At 41.5% G+C, this 18,748-nt stretch overlaps 1 protein-coding gene across 1 annotated transcript in view; it reads right to left on the bottom strand.

Annotated features, from left to right (window-relative positions):
* The window catches only part of CHP1 (calcineurin like EF-hand protein 1), a 48,423-nt gene that overhangs the window by 5,461 nt on the left and 24,214 nt on the right, over nt 1-18,748 (bottom strand). Inside the window, exons 4-5 of the mRNA XM_059181211.1 lie at nt 15,693-15,820; nt 1,788-1,849 (exon numbers count right to left, since the gene is read on the bottom strand). Of these exons, the coding sequence (XP_059037194.1) occupies nt 1,788-1,849; nt 15,693-15,820 (190 nt within the window). The remainder of the gene's footprint in view (nt 1-1,787; nt 1,850-15,692; nt 15,821-18,748) is intronic.

Below are 18,748 nucleotides of genomic sequence, written 5' to 3'. Positions count from 1 at the left end.
GTGCTTTAATTTTCTTTACTTATGCAGTCTTCACAAGGTTTTCACATCAAAGCTACGCTAGCCTCATAGAGTAGAGCAACTTATCTATTATGGTGTAACTGATAAACAAACTATACATATTTAAAATATGCAGTCTGTTCCATTTTGACATATGTAGACACCTATAAAATGATCACCACAATCAAGATAATGAACATAGGGACGCCTGGGTGGCTCAGTTGGTTGGACGACTGCCTTCGGCTCAGGTCATGATCCTGGAGTCCCGGGATCGAGTCCCGCATCGGGCTCCCAGCTCCATGGGGAGTCTGCTTCTCTCTCTGACCTTCTCCTCATTCATGCTCTCTCTCACTGTCTCTCTCTCAAGTAAATAAATAAAATCTTAAAAAAAAAAAAAAAAAGATAATGAACATATCCATCATCACCAAAAGTTCAACGGACTTTTTATATAAAAATCACACGAGGAAAATAGCCACTCAGTCTTCCCTTAGGATAAACTCATCACAAACTTTTAAATATCCACTGAATAGTTAAGAACTATGCATTATAAAATATTTTAGATATGGCAGTGTCTAGAATGGCAAACATTGTTTTCTTCTCACTTTGCTAAGATATTCATATCCTCTTCCAGCTAGGATAAAACTAGTTCTCTGTCATCACAGCAGTCCATGAACATGTTTGTCCTCAAGTCACTTCAGGCCTGAGGAACACTCTAGTGGCACTGACTGGCACTCCGGCATATGATCTCCTCACCCCTGCCTCTGGTTTTTTGTTTTTGTTTTTTGTTTTTTTTTGCCTCTGGCTTTTTTTTTTATCCTAATAATAGAAAATAAATCAATCCACCACTCCCAAAAATATTTCTGGCAGCCAGTTCTGGGTCAGAGGATAAAAACATTCAACTACAAAAGGACTACCTCTGTCTTTTCTCCTCAGAACTGAGCAGTCCACATACCTAGCCATTTTCAAAAAGTACATTCCTCTCAATGAAGATCTCCCCAATTCAAAAGCAAAGAACACTAACACTGACCTGCAGACTATTTTGAATTTTGCTCAGACACAGAAATGTTGGTCCTTAATCTGGCCTGAGTAATTTTCAGCTTAGCAGACTTCTTAAGACACCGAATGAGTTCAGATTTATTTGGGGGTGAGTGGAACCCACATTACTTTTTAGTAAATTGAAATAGACAAATCTCCCTAGGAAATCCCTGAATGTATTAGCTTCCTAGGATCCTCCAGAATCATTAATATTAAATAAAAGAAAAAAGGAAAACTTTCTCCCCTCTAAACTTGTATTTAAGGAAGTGGAGAAGACAAGAGGAAGACAAGACGAAATTCTAGTCACTGCTAGTGGGAGGACAGGGAATTGTTCTCAGGAGCAACAAAGGACAGCAGTCGGCTCTGTACACCGGCCCGGCAACAATTCCTTGACTCCTCCATCAAGCTCAAGGACAGGTGGGACAGCAGCATTTACCTAAGTGTCGTCAGAATGACCTGGATGTCAATAAGCTGATATAACAATAATGGAACCATCTGACTTAGACCATCTCCAATAGTGCCAAGTAAAAGACGTTAAATTGGCTTTTAAACAACAAAAACATGTATTTTTGAGAACTCAATGAGCCCCCGCGCATTTCCCCGGGATCATTGGGCTCTGCCTTCTATCTAAGACGGTACTCTGTACCAGCAGGTGTTATAAGGAAATGCTTGCTGAAAGAACAATTCCCACCCAAAAGGACAAGCAGGCAGGGCCCAAACAAGTTGTCCACAACCATGGCAGCTCTCCAACATACCTGTAACAGCTCATCACGGGAAATCTTGTCATCTTTATCCAAGTCATAGAGTCGAAAAGCAACTGGTAGGGGAAAACAAGAAGTTACTGGAAATTAGTAGTGTTTTGCCCCTTCTCAAGGAAGTAAATTTGTAAAGAACACTAGATAGAAAACTGACAGCAAATACTGTTTCAAGAGTAACTTGACATGACTTCCAGAGCTTTTAAAGACACTGTAACATTTAAGAAATTGGAATGTATCTCGTAGTTGCTGACTTCTTAACCCTGATAAATAGGGCCCCTCTTCAGGCAAATCAGAAAACTTAATAAAAATAAACTACTGAATTTTTTTTAACCTTGGGATGTTTAAAAAAAAAAATCTGTAAGTGGTTCTATACATGGGGTCATCTCACAAAACCTGCCAAGTCTACTGTGCACGGCACAGAGGGAGTCAGGAATGGGAGCCCTGCAGGCGAAGGAGCTGACCACACAAAGTATTGCTCTGGGAAAACGGCCACTCTGGCAAAACTGTGCCACGGACAGCCTTCCATGTTGGAACCCTGAAAGTAAAGAACTTCGCTTTCAAATAAAAATGACAAGAATTTGATGGTCTTCTGGCCTTATCATGTTTCTCTCTACTATCACATCAGTCTTCCAGAAACTAGAATGAGAGAATTCAGAAGAGCAAAAATCATTCAGACAGTGCCATGTTGCTGAAGAGCTACCAGGTGAGAAGTGTCCTACTACTGGATGATTTTACTGGCAACCGTGAGAAATCGTCACACTGAGGAAGTGACTGCCTTGTAATTATAGCTGAATTGAGTGTGGTTTTGAGGCTTGGAATTACAGTATGCTACTAAGATTTTTGGGGTTTGGTATGATGCTATGAATACTCGAAGGCCAAAACACACTGTTCTAGTTACTGAGATACAGATGTAGATCTTGTCCTCTGCAGCTCATGATCCTCTCACTTTAATACATTTGCAATGTTATCATACATATGAAATGCTGGGGAACAAAAACTATGGCAGTTACTATGGCAGAACTTTCTGGTTCAAGTAACATTTAAACATGGTCCTGAAAGACAGACAAATCTGATGACAGGTGGGATTCTAGGCAGAGCTTATACTAGATGCAAAGGCATTAGAACATGGATGAATATCTCAGTGTAGAAATATTACCCCTCTCCTCGCTGCCCTCCTCTGCCAAAAAGGAGTGAGTCTACTAAAAGTTCAAGTAAAAATTTTAGAAGACTTTAACTTCCTTGCTGTAAGGTACATATTTGAATTCTAGAGGGGGAGGGGCACCTGGCTGGCTCAGTTGGTTTAGCATGTGACTCTTGATCTCTGGGTTGTGAGTTCAAGTTCCACACTGGGTATAGAGAGTACTTAAATAAATAAACTTAAAAAGAGTCCAGAGGGGGAAATAACTAGGAGACTTTCTCTAATGTTTGCTTTCTTTAATTTGGTTAGTTGATTAACTTTATATCGAATTTGAGAATTTATATGCTTAGGAGGTTTAGATCACAAAGGAAAGAGGACAAGGATCATTACTATTCCTAAAGGAGTACTTTTTTTTTTTTTTAAAGATTATTTACTTATTTATTTATTTGGCAGACAGAGAACACAAGTAGACAGAGGCAGGCAGAGAGAGAGAGAGAGAGAGAGAGGGAAGCAGGCCCCCTGCTGAGCAGAGAGCCCGATGTGGGACTCGATCCCAGGACCCTGAGATCATGACCCGAGCCGAAGGCAGCGGCTTAACCCACTGAGCCACCCAGGCGCCCAGGAGTACTTTTTTTTTAAAGATTTTATTTATTTATTTGAAAGAGCGAGAGCCCAAGCAGGGGAGACTAGCAGAGGGAGAGGGAGAAGCAGACTCCCTGCTGAGCAGGGAGCCCGATGCAAAGCTCCATCTCAGGACCTAGAGATCATGACCTAAGCTGAAGGCAGACACTTAACTAAGCCACGCACATGCCCCTGGAATATGTGTTTAAGATACTCCCCAGAGTACTTCCCAGAGAGTGAACACACAGACACACACATACCTGTATATGTTGTCAAGTTTAAAATACATGAAATGTGTTATCTACTAAGTACTCTACAGGATGATTTCGGAATGGAAATATTTTTGCTATATAAACCATAAACATCTGTTTCAGAATTTTTTAAACAACCATTTATTTTCATTTTATATGAAATTTTAAAAAGATTTTATTTATTTATTTATTTGACAGAGAGAGAGAGAGGGGGTGAGAGAGAGATCACAAGTAGGTAGAGAGGCAGGCAAAGGGGGAGGGGGAGGCAGGCTCCCCACTGAGCAGAGCACCCGACACGGGACTCGATCCCAGGACCCTGAGATCATGACCTGAGCCGAAGGCAGAGGCTTAACCCACTAAGCCACACAGGCACCCCTATTTTCATTTTTTTAAAAAGATTTTATAGGTGCCTCGTTAGCGCAGTAGGTAGCGCGTCAGTCTCATAAAAAGATTTTATTTATTTATTTGACAAACAGAGATCACAAGTAGGCAGAGAGGCAGGCAGAGAGAGAGGGGGAAGCAGGCTCCTCGCTGGCAGAGAGTCCGATGCAGGACTCGATCCCAGGACTCTGAGATCATGACCTGAGCCGAAGACAGAGGCTTAACCCACTGAGCCACCCAGGTGCCCTTCATTTTTTTTTTAAAATTAACCTCCACATCCAGTGTGGGGTTCACACTTGTGATGCCCAGATCAAGAGTGCCATGCTGTATGACTGAGCTAGCCAGGAGCCCGTTTCTGAAATTTTTAATCAGGTAACTGTTATAACACATCTCCTGTGTTCTGTATTTACAGAAGCCTGAACTGCTAATTCCCTTTTTTCTTTTCTTTTTTTAAGGTTTATTTATTTATTTTAGAGAGAGTGGGAGAGAGAGAACAAGTGGGAGTAGGGGGAGGGGCAGAGGAGAGAGAGAAAATCCTTCAGCGGACTCTCTGCTGAGCGTGGAACCTAACACAGGGCTTGATCCCAGGACCTTGTGATCATGACCTGAGCTGAAAAGTCACATGCTTAACCGAATGAGCCCCCCAGATGCCCCTGAAACTGGTAATTCTTTTTTTTTTTTTTTTTTAAAGATTTTATTTATTTGACAGACAGAAATCACAAGTAGGCAGAAGTCAGGCACAGAGAGAGGGGGAAGCAGAGAGCCCGATGCAGGGCTCGATCCCAGGACCCTGGAATCATGACCTAAGCCGAAGGCAGAAGCTTTAACCCACTGAGTCACGTAGGCGCCCCGAAACTGGTATTCTTAAAATTCAGCTTCCAAAGACTGAATGTTTGTATCCCTCCCCCCGCCCCCAAATTCCCATGTTGGCTCTCAATTCCCAGTGCAATATTATTAGGAGGTGAGGCCTTTGGGAAGTAATTAGGTTTGGATCAGAACCTGAGAATGGGGCCCTCATGATGGAATTAATGCCCTTATATAAAAAGAGGAGACAGAAAATTTCTCCTCCTCTGTCTCTACCTCCCTCCCCATACGACGATACAGGAAGAAAAAGGGGGCCCAAAAGGGTGAAGCCAGAAGACCCTCACCAAGAACCTGAGTGGGCTGGCACTCTGTTCTCAGACTTCCAAGCTCCAGAAATGTGAGAAATGTCTGTTGTTTAAACCACCCAGTCTATGGTGTTTTGTTACAGCAGCCCGAGCAGAGGAAGATATCAGCAGAGAGATAAATGCAGCAATTACCTGATAGGACCTTTGAAGAAAAACCGCAGCATTAGTAGTGGTTTCTTAACTGACGTGGATTCCTATCAGGCAGTTCTGGCCCCGAACCAGCAAAAACATTTTCTCCAAGATAAGGAATGGTCAAGTGCGTAAATGACTTGAGCCATTTTAACATTTGTCTCTTTACTCTTCTCATCTCCCTTTTAGCTCCCCCTTCTTGGTCCTATGATTTGGACTCCCCCAATCCAGAGCTATCTTCTTGCATCTCTGCTTCCATGGTTTTAATTAAACGCTTTCTAGTGCTCACAATTCCCGAATGTCCAACTCCAGCATGGACCTCTCCTCTGAGCTGACACTGATGTCAAAGCAATAGGGTACACTGGTTAAGACTCTGGCTCTGCTGAATTCTGGCTCTGAGGATTATGAGCTGTGTGAACTTGAACAAGTTACTTGACCTCTTGGTGCCTCAGTTGCCCAAAAGGTATAAGCAAAATGAGGAAAACAGAATTCACCTCACAAGGCTGTAAGAACTGAATGAGTTAGTATACAAGAAGCACTTTAAACTGCAGGGCACCCACTAGGTGCTTAATAAATGTCACCTACCTGCCATTACCTCCGTGCCCTCCTTTCACACCACTCAATTCTTTCTTGGTAAAGCTTTGTTCTCTGAACATTCCAAGTACTCATTTATCCTGGTTGTTCCCTGTGCCTGAAGCTATTTTCTGTTCTTTGCCTGTCTGGCTCATTCTTAGCTCAGAGAGACTTTCTTTCACTCATGCATTGGCACCCCTCACTGCTTTCTCACCTCACCTTATCCATTTCCTTCACAAGACTTGCCACAATCATAAAGTTTGTTTCTTCATCTGTCACTACTTCTTTTTTTAGAAGGAGGCTCCATGCCCAGAATGGAACACAACATGGGGCCTGAACTCACAACGACCCTGAGACCTAAACCTGAGCCAAGAGCGAGAGTGGGACACTTAACTGACAGAGCCACCCAGGCGCCCCCATCTGTCTTCTTCCATGTAGTCTGTCTCCCTTATTAGATAGTAAGCTCTATGAAAGCAAAGACCCTATCTGCTTTATGCATCATTGTATCATGGGACTAAATTAGTGCCTGGTATATAGTAGTTGCTCAAACATTTGCCTAATGAAAGACCAAGTGAATGATCTCAAATTTTTACCTTTTACTCACTGATTCTTAAAAACACAAAACATAACATCGGTTAAAATATATATAAAATGTACCATTTTGACACTTTCACAATGTATAGTTAAAGCACTTTCACACTGTTGTGTAACCACCACCACCTACCATCTCCAGATGAAGAAATACTTCTTCATCTTCCCCATGGAACTCTGACCCATTAAACAATAATTCCCCATCTCCCCCTGACTCTAGTCCCTGACAACCTTCTATAAATTTGGGCTACTTTAGGAACCTCATACAAGAAGAATCAAACATTATTTATTTTTTTGTCTGGCTTACTATTATTATTATTTTTTTTTTAGCATTATCCACGTAGCATGTAGCAGAATCTCCTTCTTTTGAGGCCAAATGTTCCATTCTATGTATATAATGCATTTTATGTATCTTTTCATCTTTCAATGGACATTTCGGTTGCTTCTACCTTTTGGCTGTTGTAAATATGCCACTCACTGTTTCTTCTTGGCTACTCTCCCTAATTCCACTTTACAATATTCCTCATCATCCAAATAAAAGAGCTTCACGCAGACTCATTTCCCACATCATTCATTATGTGTTATAAAAAAACTTCAGGGGTGCCTGGGTGGCTCAGCTGGTTAAGGATCTGTCTTTGGCTCAGATCGTGGTCTCTCAGTCCTGGGATCTTGGTTGGGCCCCATGTTGGGCTCCCTGCTCAGCAGGGAGTCTGCTTCTTCCTCTGCCCCCCTTCCTACTCATGGTTTTGCTCTCTTTCAAATAAATAAAAAGTCTTAAACAAACAAAAGTTCAATAATTTAAGAAGATAATTAGAATAACAACAGGGAAGCTCATAGACCTCTCCCTTCGCATAAGGTGGGTGGTCCATTTCATACAAGACATTATAACCTCCCTAATTTGAAGAGGAAAGCAATCAGGAACCATTCCTCGGAGACAAGGAGATTAGTACTATGTGTGCTTGGGCATGTGCCGACAGGTACAGTTCAGCCCTGGTGGTTGCCCTTGACATAATGGCCCGCCTTCATTCTCTTGCCTGTGGATATCCAATTTTCTCAGCACCATTTGTTCAAAAGGCTGTCTGTTCTCTTTCTATTGAATAGTCTTGGCACTCTTGTCAAAAGTCAATTGACAAGGGATGCCTGGGTGGCTGAGTGGGTTAAGCCGCTGCCTTTGGCTTGGATCATGATCCAAGGGTCCTGGGATAGAGTCCCGCACTGGGCTCCTTGCTCATCGGGGAGCCTGCTTCTCTCTCTGCCTCTGCCTGCCTCTCTGCCTACTTGTGTGTACTCACTTGCTCTCTCTCTCTCTGGCAAATAAATAAAAAATCTTAAAAAAAAAAAATCAATTGACAAGGTGGGGCGCCTGGGTGGCACAGTCGTTAGGCATTTGCCTTTGGCACAGGTCATGATCCCAGGGTTCTGGGATCCAGCCCCGCATCCGGCTCTCTGATCAGCAGGAAGCCTGTTTCTTCCTCTCCTACTCCCCCTGCTTGTGTTTCCTTTCTCGCTGTGTCTCTTTCTGTCAAATAAATAAATAAAATCTTAAAATACTGTCAACTTTTTTCAAAGAAATGGAACAAATAATCCTATAATTTGTGTGGAACAAGAAAAGACCTTGAACAGCAAGAGGAATGTTGAAAAAGAAAACCAAAGCTGGTGGCATCAAAATTTGAGACTTCAAGCTCTATTACAACGCTGTTATAATCAAGACAGTATGGTACTGGCAAAAAACCTGACACACAGATCAATGGAATAGAATACAGAGCCCTGAAATGGACCCTCAACTCTATGGTCAACCAATCTTCGACAAAGCAGGAAAGAATGTCCAATGGAAAAAAGACAGTCTCTTCAACAAATGGTGTTGGGAAACTGGACACAGCATTCTTCTGCTACAAGCAGAAGAATGAAACTGGACCATTTCCTTACACCACACACGAAAATAGACTCAAAAGGAATGAAAGGCCTAAGGTGAGATAGGAATCCATCAAAATCCTTGAGGAGAACACAGGCTGCAACCTCTTCGGACCTTAGCAGCAGCAACTTCTTCCTAGAAACATCGCCAAAGGCAAGGGAAGCAAGGGCAAAAATGAACTATTTTTTGGGACTTCATCAAGATAAAAAACTTTTGCACAGCAAAGGAAAAGACAACTGACAGAATGGAAGAAGATATTTGCAAATGACATATCACATAAAGGGCTAGTATCCAAAATCTATAAATAACCTTTCAAGGTCAATATCCAAAGAACAAATAATCCAATCAAGAAAAGGGGAGAAGACCTGAACAGACGTTTCTGCAAAGAAGACATGCAGATGGCCAACAGACACATGAAAATGTGCTCAATACACTTGGCATCACAGAAATACAAATCAAAACCTCAATGAGATACCACCTCACACAAGTCAGAATGGCTAAAATTAACAAGTCAGGAAACAACAGATGTTGGTGAGGATGCGGAGAAAGGGGAACCTTCTTACACTGTTGGTGGGAATGCAAGCTGGTGCAGCGACTCTGGAAAATAGTATGTAGGTTCCTCTATGAAGGCAGAGCTACCCTACGATCCAGCAATCTCACTAGTGGGTATTCACACTGAAGATACAAATGTAGTGATCCAAAGGGGCACGTGCACCCCAATGTTTATAGCAGCAATGTCCACAATAGCCAAACCATGGAAAGAGCCTAGATGAGCATCAACAGATGAATGGATAAAGAAGATGTGGTATATATACATACAATGGAATACTATGCAGCCATCAAAAGATGAAATCTTGCCTTTTGCAACGAAGTGGATGGAACAAGAAGGTATTAAGCTAAGTGAAATAAGTCAATCAGAGAAAGACAATTATATGATCTCACTGATATGAGGAATCTTTTTTTTTTTTAAAGATTTTTATTTATTTATTTGACAGAGAGAAATCACAAGTAGATGGAAAGGCAAGCAGAGAGAGAGAAGGGGGGGGAAGCAGGCTCCCTGCTGAGCAGAGAGCCCGATGCGGGACTCGATCCCAGGACCCCGAGATCATGACCTGAGCCGAAGGCAGCGGCTTAACCCACTGAGCCACCCAGGCGCCCCTGTTATGAGGAATCTAAGAAACAAGACAGGATCATATGGGAAGGGAGGGAAAAATGAAACAAGACGAAACCAGAGAGGGAGACAAAGCATAAGAGACTCTTAATCTCAGGAAACAAACTGAGGGTTGCTGGAGGGGAAGGTAGTGGGAGTGATGGGGTGGCTGGATGATGGACGCTGGGGAGTGTATGTGTTATGGTGAGCGCTGTGAACTGTCTAACACTGATGAATCACAGACCTGTACCCCCGAAACAAATAATACATTGTATGTTATTTTATAAAAATTAAATAAAATCTTTTAAAAGACATATTAATCAAACAAGTCTTTAAAAAAAAGCATTCTACAAGATGTCCTTTTCTTCTTGAACAGGGAATTAACTACCCGTTTTTCTTACGTAAATATCTCTTGTTAAAAATTCTTCCCAGGGTGCCTGGATGGCTCTGTTAACAACATCTGATTCCTGATTTTGGAAAAAAACCTTTTCCATCTGGGACACCCGGGAGCTCAATCCATTAAGTGCCTGACTCTTGATTTTGGCTCAGATCAGGATGGTCCTGATACTGAGCCCCTGAGCTGAGCTCTGAGATTGGCAAGTAGTGAGCTTCTCTCCTTCTCCCTCTGCCCTTCCCCCAGCTCATGTACAGGGGCTCTAAAATAAATAGATAAAATCTTTAAAGAAAATGGTTATGATGATCAATTTTAGGGCAACCCTCTCAGGTCTTCTCCCTCTTCAGGAGCTTTGTACCATCACTTTACTAACACTCCAGAAACTTTGCTTTGCTGCCCACCAAAAAAGAAAAGAAAAGAAAAAAAGAAAAAAAAAGATGATGAATTCTATGTTATGTATTTTTTTTTTTACCATAATTAAAAAAAAAATCTTCCTCAGTGCCCTCGAACTTCCAGATTCTGTATCATAAATGTGCTTTTAGTATATTTCTGGGATCCAAAATGAAATATGGTTCCTAAAATGTATTCTCTTTAGCACAGAGTGGGATTACCATTACACTCATTCTGTTCTTATGGCCTGATACTACATGACTCTGAGGTGAGGGCCAAGTCAGTCAGTCATGACGTACAGTGGCTGCATCTTGGATTTATTCCTTAGGTCTTGTTTAAACATGCTACTGGACCCAAGTGTAGAACTCTAGTATATCCCTTACAGCATTCATTTTATTAGATTGAGTCCAGCTTTTTCCAGCCTATCAGTATTTCTTTTGGTTCTGATTCTGCGGTATCTTATCTTCACTATACCTCCAAGTTTATAGTCAACCAGAAGCTGGTTTGTTAGTGAATTCTAATTTCTTCTCTCAAGACTAAATACTACTTGAGACAAAGCCTGTTTCGCTATGTGATACACCTGTAACTACTATTTTATATGTCAACTATACTTCAACAATAATAATAATTTTTAAAAGACACAGATCTGGGCGCCTGGGTGGCTCAGTGGGTTGGGCCGCTGCCTTCGGCTCAGGTCATGATCTCAGGGTCCTGGGATCGAGTCCCGCATCGGGCTCTCTGCTCAGTGGGGAGCCTGCTTCCTCCTCTCTCTCTCTGCCTGCCTCTCTGCCTACTTGTGATCTCCCTCTGTCAAATAAATAAATAAAATCTTTAAAAAAAAAAAAAAAGACACAGAGCTGTTCTACAGCCTCCAACGTCAGATCTATTATTTAATTGGGACACCTGGGTGGCTGAGTTAGTTAAGCGTCCCACTCTTGGTTTCGGCTCAGGTGATGATCTCTGGTCCTGAGATGGGACCCTGCATCAGGTTCTATGCTGAGCAGCAAGCTGACTTGGGGATTCTCTCCCTCTGCCCCTCCCCCTGCTCATGGATGACATGCGCTCGCTCTCAGATAAATAAATAAATCTTAAAACAAATAAATAACGAAGAAGCACATCTGTTACTCTGTCACAAAGTTGCCTTAATACTTTGGCAATTGGGGAGTCTGGGTGGCTCAGCCAGTTAAGGGACTGCCTTTGGCTCAGGTCATGATCCCAGGGTCCCAGGAATAAGTCCCGCATCAGGCTCCCTGCTCAGTGGGGAGTCTGCTTCTCCCTCTGACCTCCTCCCCTCTCATACTGTCTCTCACTCTCAAATAAATAAAATCTTTAAAAAAAGAAATACTTTGGCAACAGCATTTCAATATAATTGGTTTCCTTTATGATCCTATGTATTTGCTTTTATGGTTTTAAAAGTATTCTGAGATGGGGTCAGTAGGATTCACTAGACTGCCAAAGGAATTCATGACTTAAACAAAGAGAGATCCTCCCTAACCCTAAAAGTAGAGCTCATGCAGAGAGGGAATTCAGGTAACCGGTATGTGTTAGGTCTGATGACCTTTAAGTCTCCTCTAATCCTGGATTAGAAAAGCAAGCATAGTTTCATTCTGTGCTTTCATAGCAGCACAGAACGTCTTTTAATGGTCTCCTTAACCGACTCACTTGATTCAGGGATTCTCTCCCTCCCTCTGCAAATCGTTCCAACTGACGTGGTGGCACACTGCGTACTTGTAGCTAATGGGCAACACCTGAGTGTCACTCCACCAGCTACCCTGGAGGCTCTCCAAGAGTCAGGTGTATACATGCCCTACAACTGGGATATCTGTACTGTTAATAAAAACTACATATAATTAATAAAAAGTGAAATATGTATATAAAAACAAAATTATTGTTTCTGAGAAAATTACTTTTGAGAGATTCAAAATTAAGTTACCAGAAATAAAAAAACAAACACCTGCTACTAATGTAAAGTATGGCAGAACAAGCACAAGAGATTAAGGAAAAATGTAAACAACAGAAAGATTCTATTTTCGGAATGCTTTATGAGTATCTTTAAGCTTTTTCTCCACTTAAAAGAAACTGCAACCAGAAACCTCAGACTATATACATTGTAGATGTGCTCTATGTAAAACGTTACACAACTCCCATCAGCAGACTTTTATGAAAACAAATAAAACCCAAAAACTCTTAGTTCCACACCAAAAGATCGGGCAGTGAATGTGTTTTTAAATATTTTAAGGTTAAAAAAAAAAAAAAGAAATCTTGCAGTTTGCAATGATGTGGATGGAACTAGAGGGTATTATGCTGAGTGAAAAAAGTCAATTAGAGAAAGACAGTTATCATATGATCTCACTCATATGTGGAATTTAAGAAACAAAACAGAAACATAGGGGAAGAGAGAGAGAGAAAAAAAAAACCAAGATGAAATCAAACAGGAAGAAAAACCTTAAGAGAGACTTAATCATAGGAAACAAACTGAGGGTTCCTGGAGGGGAGGGGGGGATGGAAGGATGGGGTAACTGGACATTAAGGAGGGCATGTGATGTAATGAGCACAGGGTATTTTATAAGACTAATGAATCACTGACCTCCACCTCTGAAACCAGTAATACATTATATGTTAATTAATTGAATTTAAATAAAAAATAAATATTTCAAGGTAAAATAAAATATTAAGCCATGTATCCTCTTCTGTGATTCTATGCTAGAGCTGGGTTTTTCAATTATTTTTTTTTTTCAAAGATTTTATTTATTTATCAGAGAGAGAGAGGGGAGAGAGCGAGCACAGGCAGACAGAATGGCAGGCAGAGGCAGAGGGAGAAGCAGGCTCCCCGCCGAGCAAGGAGCCCGATGTGGGACTCGATCCCAGGACGCTGGGATCATGACCTGAGCCAAAGGCAGCTGCTTAACCAACTGAGCCACCCAGGCGTCCCTCAATTATTTTTTTTTTTAAGATTTTATTTATTTATTTGAGAGAGAGAGAGAGTGAGAGAGAGCACGAGAGGGGAGAAGGTCAGAGGGAAAAGCAGACTCCCTTGGAGCTGGGAGCCCGATGTGGGACTCCATCCTGGGACTCCAGGATCATGACTCGAGCCGAAAGCAGTTGCTTGAACAACTGAGCCACCCAGGCGCCCTCAGTTTTTATTTTAGTCCTGGTCTGACAACACCGAGTAAGAAAATTTTATTATGCTAATGTCAGAATCAGGCAAACATGTACTAGACATAAGCTGAAACCCTTAAAACGTTGAGAAACAAGTTTTGTCTCAAGTAGTATTTAGTCTCGAAAGAAGAAATCAGAATTTATGGGGCACCTGGGTGGCTCAGTGGGTTAAGCCTCTACCTTCAGCTTGGGTCACGGTCTCAGGGTCCTGGGATCAAGCCCTGCATCAGGCTCTCTGCTCAGCAAAGAGCCTGCTCCCTGCCCTGTCTCTGCTTGCCTCTCTGCCTACTTGTGATCTCTCTCTCTGCCAAATAAATAAAAATTTAAAAATTAAAAAAAAAAAAGAAATCAGGGTGCCTACGTGGCTCAGTGGGTTAAGCCTCTGCCTTCGGCTCAGGTCATGGTCTCAGGGTCCTGGGATCTAGTCCTGGATCAGGCTCTCTGCTCAGCAGGGAGCCTGCTTCTCTCTCTCTGCCCACTTGTGATCTCTCTCTCTGTCAAATAAATAAATAAAAACCTTAAAAAAAAGAAAAGAAATCAGAATTCACTAACAAAGTACTCAATACATTTGAGAACGATTCATTGGAGTTCTATTTTCTTCTACATTGCTTTGTTTGTACTTAAGTTTTCTGCTCTTCATTAAGGTACATGATACTGTGGTAAAGAAGAGCAGTATTTTACTCTTTTGGTTCAAAAATCTTCCCTGTCTTGTATAACAAAACTTATTTCAGTGCTTCTGAAACTCTTTACCCGAAATATCAAGACAGGAGTAAAATCATTGTCCCCTAGCTAGGGAGATCAGACGATGTGGCCCAAAGGCCATGAGTTAAAAGTTTAAGACTCATGTACCCATCTTTCTTCTTCTTTTTTAAAGTAATCTCTCTGCCTAACAAGGGGCTGGAACTCATAATTCAGAGATTAAGAGTCACATGCTCTACTGACTGAGCCAGACAGGAGGCCTGCATCTTTCAATGTGTAAATTTGGCATTATATTCTATGATTTATCTACATTTGTCTCAATATTAAAAAGCCTTTTATTTTTCTTTAAATCATTGAATACAAACTTGATGGGCCCCATATATTCTGTGGCTTCGAAGACCTCTCTGTATACCACAGTGCACTCTTTTTTTTAAAAATTAATTAATTAATTTATTTGACAGCAATCACAAATAGGCAGAGATGCCGACAGAGAGAGAGAGAGGGGAAAGCAGGCTTCCTGCTGAGCAGAGACCCTGATGCGGGACTCGATCCCAGGACCCTGGGATCATAACCTGAGCTGAAGGCAGAGGCTTAATCCACTGAGCCATCCAGGCGCCCCGACCACAGTGCACTCTTGCAAGAGAAGCTTAGGCTCAATCAATGCAATACGATTTCCACTTCAATTTCAACTTGTGTTGAAAGAAAAGAAAAGTTGAATTTCAATTCCTGGACAAGTGTTGTAAGGGATTAGGCAATCCCATACATGAATCAATAAGGGCAGAGGGAAATCTAACAAATAGCCAAGGAAAGGAGGCAAGAGGCAAGGGGAGAAAAGTTAAATCTTGTACTAAGCCAGCTGTGTACTCCTACTTGAGTCACATTCAGTATCCATCAAATTCTAAGATCAGCTGAGACTGCCACTCTTCCTTATAGGTGGTGCTAGGTCTCATTCACTGTTGTTGCTCTAGCACTCACCACACTGCCTGATGCATGGGAGGCATTCTATGAATTTTAAGGATAATATTAGCGGCTAAGTTCTTATTGCCAAGTACGTGACATATTTTAACTCATTTAATCATCACAACATCCTTATGCGAAACCCCTTAACACCCCATTTTACACAAGACGAAACCAAGGCCCAAAGATTTTAAATAATTTGCCCAAAGTCACATGGCTGAAAAGCAGCAGCGCTGGGATTCGAACCCAGTCCATGTCATTCCACAGTCTGAGCTCTCAATCACTAAGCTTTTGTAAATGCTCGCTCAATGAATGAATGAGTAAAATAAATGATTTGTAAATGCAAATAAAAGCAAATATTTTAAGCCAGAAAACTTTATCTCCTTACAGTGCAGTTTGTTGCTTCGGCTATTGAGTGGTTCTGGTCCATTCACATCTTTGCTCTTTTCATTATCTTCAATGGGTCGAAAATGAGCCAAAGTTCTCATGAATCCACGGAAGTTTACCTGGTCCTCTCTGGTTGGGAAACAGAATAAACAGAACACTATCTCAATCAGAGTGATTCTTTCTTATGAATCTAATATGCTGACAACAGTTTTAGCTAGAGTGGCCGAAAGTCCATTTAACAAAGTCTTTTCCCATATGCACAATTCTTTAGGGCTCATAAGATATATTTTATTAAGTGTCACCTCAACCTTGTGAGGTGGGTATTATTTTTCCCATGTTATAAATGATTAACCAGACTTAGGTAACAACTCAGCAGAGTCACCTACTCGAGTTCCTTATAGCTCTTTTCCCAAAAAGGATTTCAAGCAGCACCAAAGGCTACATTATCAGGCAAGCCAGAACCTAAACTCACTGCTTCAGACTCTAAAGCAAGCAGTAAGTTAGCTATGCCAACCCAATGACTCCCCAGCCACTTCTCATGCTTCCCCTGCAGTCACATCCACCTAGTGATATTTTTTTTTTAAAGATTTTATTTATTTATTTGTCAGAGACAGAGGGAGAGAGAGCGAATGAGCACAGGCAGACAGAAAGGCAGGCAGAGGCAGAAGCAGGCTCCCCGTTGAGCAAGGAGCCTGATGTGGGACTCGATCCCAGGACCCTTGGGATCATGACCTGAGCCGAAGGCAGCCACTTAACCAACTGAGCCACCCAGGCGCCCCCCCACCTAGTGATATTTTAAGGTTAAAGTATACTATGGAAATGCAGCATCTAAAATAAAAATTTTGCTATAAAAGCAACAAATACATTTTTAGAATTTGAGGGGAAAAAAGTAGAAAAATACCACTCCTGTAGCAATTACAATTATTACTATCTTTTCTTCTATTCATTTTTCTATGCCTTTTTGGTAATTGTGAACATAATGCATATATAATTTCCTATTGTGCTTTCTTAAACTTTTAAGCACGTCTTCAACCAATATAAACACTTTGAAAGATTTCAAATGCTGCAAAATCATTGTGTTAATTATGATTTTATTATCCCCTCATAAATGGATAGGCTGCTCATGATCATGATGTTGGGAAGATTCTTGTATAAAGCTTTTCTGGTACTTGAGACTAGAGAAGAATCTTTCTATCGTGCCACAGGCAAATCAGTAACCCTGAGAGAAATCATTCTAAAACTTCAATGAACAACGTACTTCAAAGAAGAATATCTGACGTGACAAAGTTGTTTACCTGTGGCAGTCATAGAAAGAACAGGTTGCGTGGTTCCTGTGACTAGCTAAAAGTAAATCCCAGTCTTTTTTTTTTTTTTTTTTTTTTAAGATTTTATTTATTTATTTGACAGAGAGAAATCACAAGTAGGCAGAGAGGCAGGCAGAGAGAGAGAGAGGAGGAAGCAGGCTCTTCGCTGAGCAGAGAGCCCGATGCGGGACTCGATCCCAGGACCCTGAGATCACGACCTGAGCCGAAGGCAGCGGCCCAACCCACTGAGCCACCCAGGCGCCCCAAATCCCAGTCTTTTTTTTTGCCCCACTGAATCGCTGTGGTATCGTGTCTCTTAAGTGCCAGGCAGACACAGAGACCAGTCTTTCTGAGGGTGGATTTCAAAAGCTAGCTCATGAGTCCACTGTACGCAAAAGAATGACTGTTAGTTTTTGAAGCCAGGTACTGCAAATGGAGCAGTAGATCTGGGGAATCAAGGTGTGGAATAAGATTTGAAGCAAATGCCAGAACAAAAGATTAATGAGTATAAATATTACTGCCATCATAGGTCTCTGAGTAAAAGGGTATACTGAATACCAATGCTGCACTTTCCAATCTCATTTAAAAAAAATTCCACTTGCATAAGACTAGGGAGAGAAGAAACAAAAAACCCAGAAACTGGGTATCTGTATCTTATTAGAGTGATTAGCGGAAGGGCCTCTTGCCGACAGTTTAGTAGTGTGGCCTGGCACAGGCCTTGGCTTCCTCACGCACACCCGCCTAGCATTCTGAGCAGAACATTACACAGGATGGCAGGTGATACTGTAGTAAAAAACCGCTTCCCACAAACTGCTTTTCCTAATAACCAATGTTTACTATAGAACTCTGAAAAAAATGTTGGCATATTGACTCCACTGGGTTTACTTTTCATTACAAGAGGTTTGGATACAAAGCATAGTTGTGGAAGTTCCAATGCTGGACAGGATCAATGCTCTGTATGGGCTAAGGAGGAAGTAGGAAAAAAATAAAAATAAAAATACCCAAGATTTCAGCACAAAAACTACCAGAAACCAACAGGGCAGTTCATGGAGAAAAAAAGGAGAAAATGAAGAAGGGCAGGAGATTCCTCCTGGTCAACATGAATCTGAAGAGAGCCAAGTTTCATTTCATTCGATTTCTGTCTTCACATAAATTAGCTGCTAGGCTTCCCCTCACCCCCTGCCCCAGCCCAGTCACTCAGCTTTACTGAATGCCCAAATTCTCAACTGCAGATTCTTTTGCTCTCAGTGCAGAGTTCTAAAATTTCCTCTCCATTTTATCTGATAATATCCTCGCTGACACTGAGTCTCATTATTAAGAAATTGGCAACCACTGAACTTTTTAAAGTCCTTTGGGTCATACAGATAAGTCACAAGGAACCAGGAAGAAATTGTTAAAGAGATTACTTAAAATAACATAATAAGCTTTATTCAGAAAAAGGTACCTAATCAAATCTATAAATATTTACTCAGGACTTGGAAGTCAGTGTATTGGGTAGTGAAGCGTATCAAAAGCCTGGACAAACCCAAATCTGTTTGACAAACTGTGTGTGGTAGAGGGGACTGTATCCTTAGCCAATGTTCTAAAAGAAAAATAAAGGCTGTGGAAATGTTCCACATTAAAGGAGGCTGAAGAGCCATGACAACTGACCCAGAATGGATCGTGTATTGGACAGGGAGGAAGTACTATCAGGAAGATTAAAAGAGGAATATGATTGATATATTAGAATAAAATAGACAATGGGAGAAACCGG

This window comes from Mustela lutreola, chromosome 7 (assembly GCF_030435805.1).
Source record: "Mustela lutreola isolate mMusLut2 chromosome 7, mMusLut2.pri, whole genome shotgun sequence".
In the NCBI taxonomy this organism is placed as follows: domain Eukaryota; kingdom Metazoa; phylum Chordata; class Mammalia; order Carnivora; family Mustelidae; genus Mustela; species Mustela lutreola.
The sequence above is the reverse complement of the archived record's forward strand: the minus strand, read 5'-3'. Positions and strand labels throughout refer to the sequence as shown.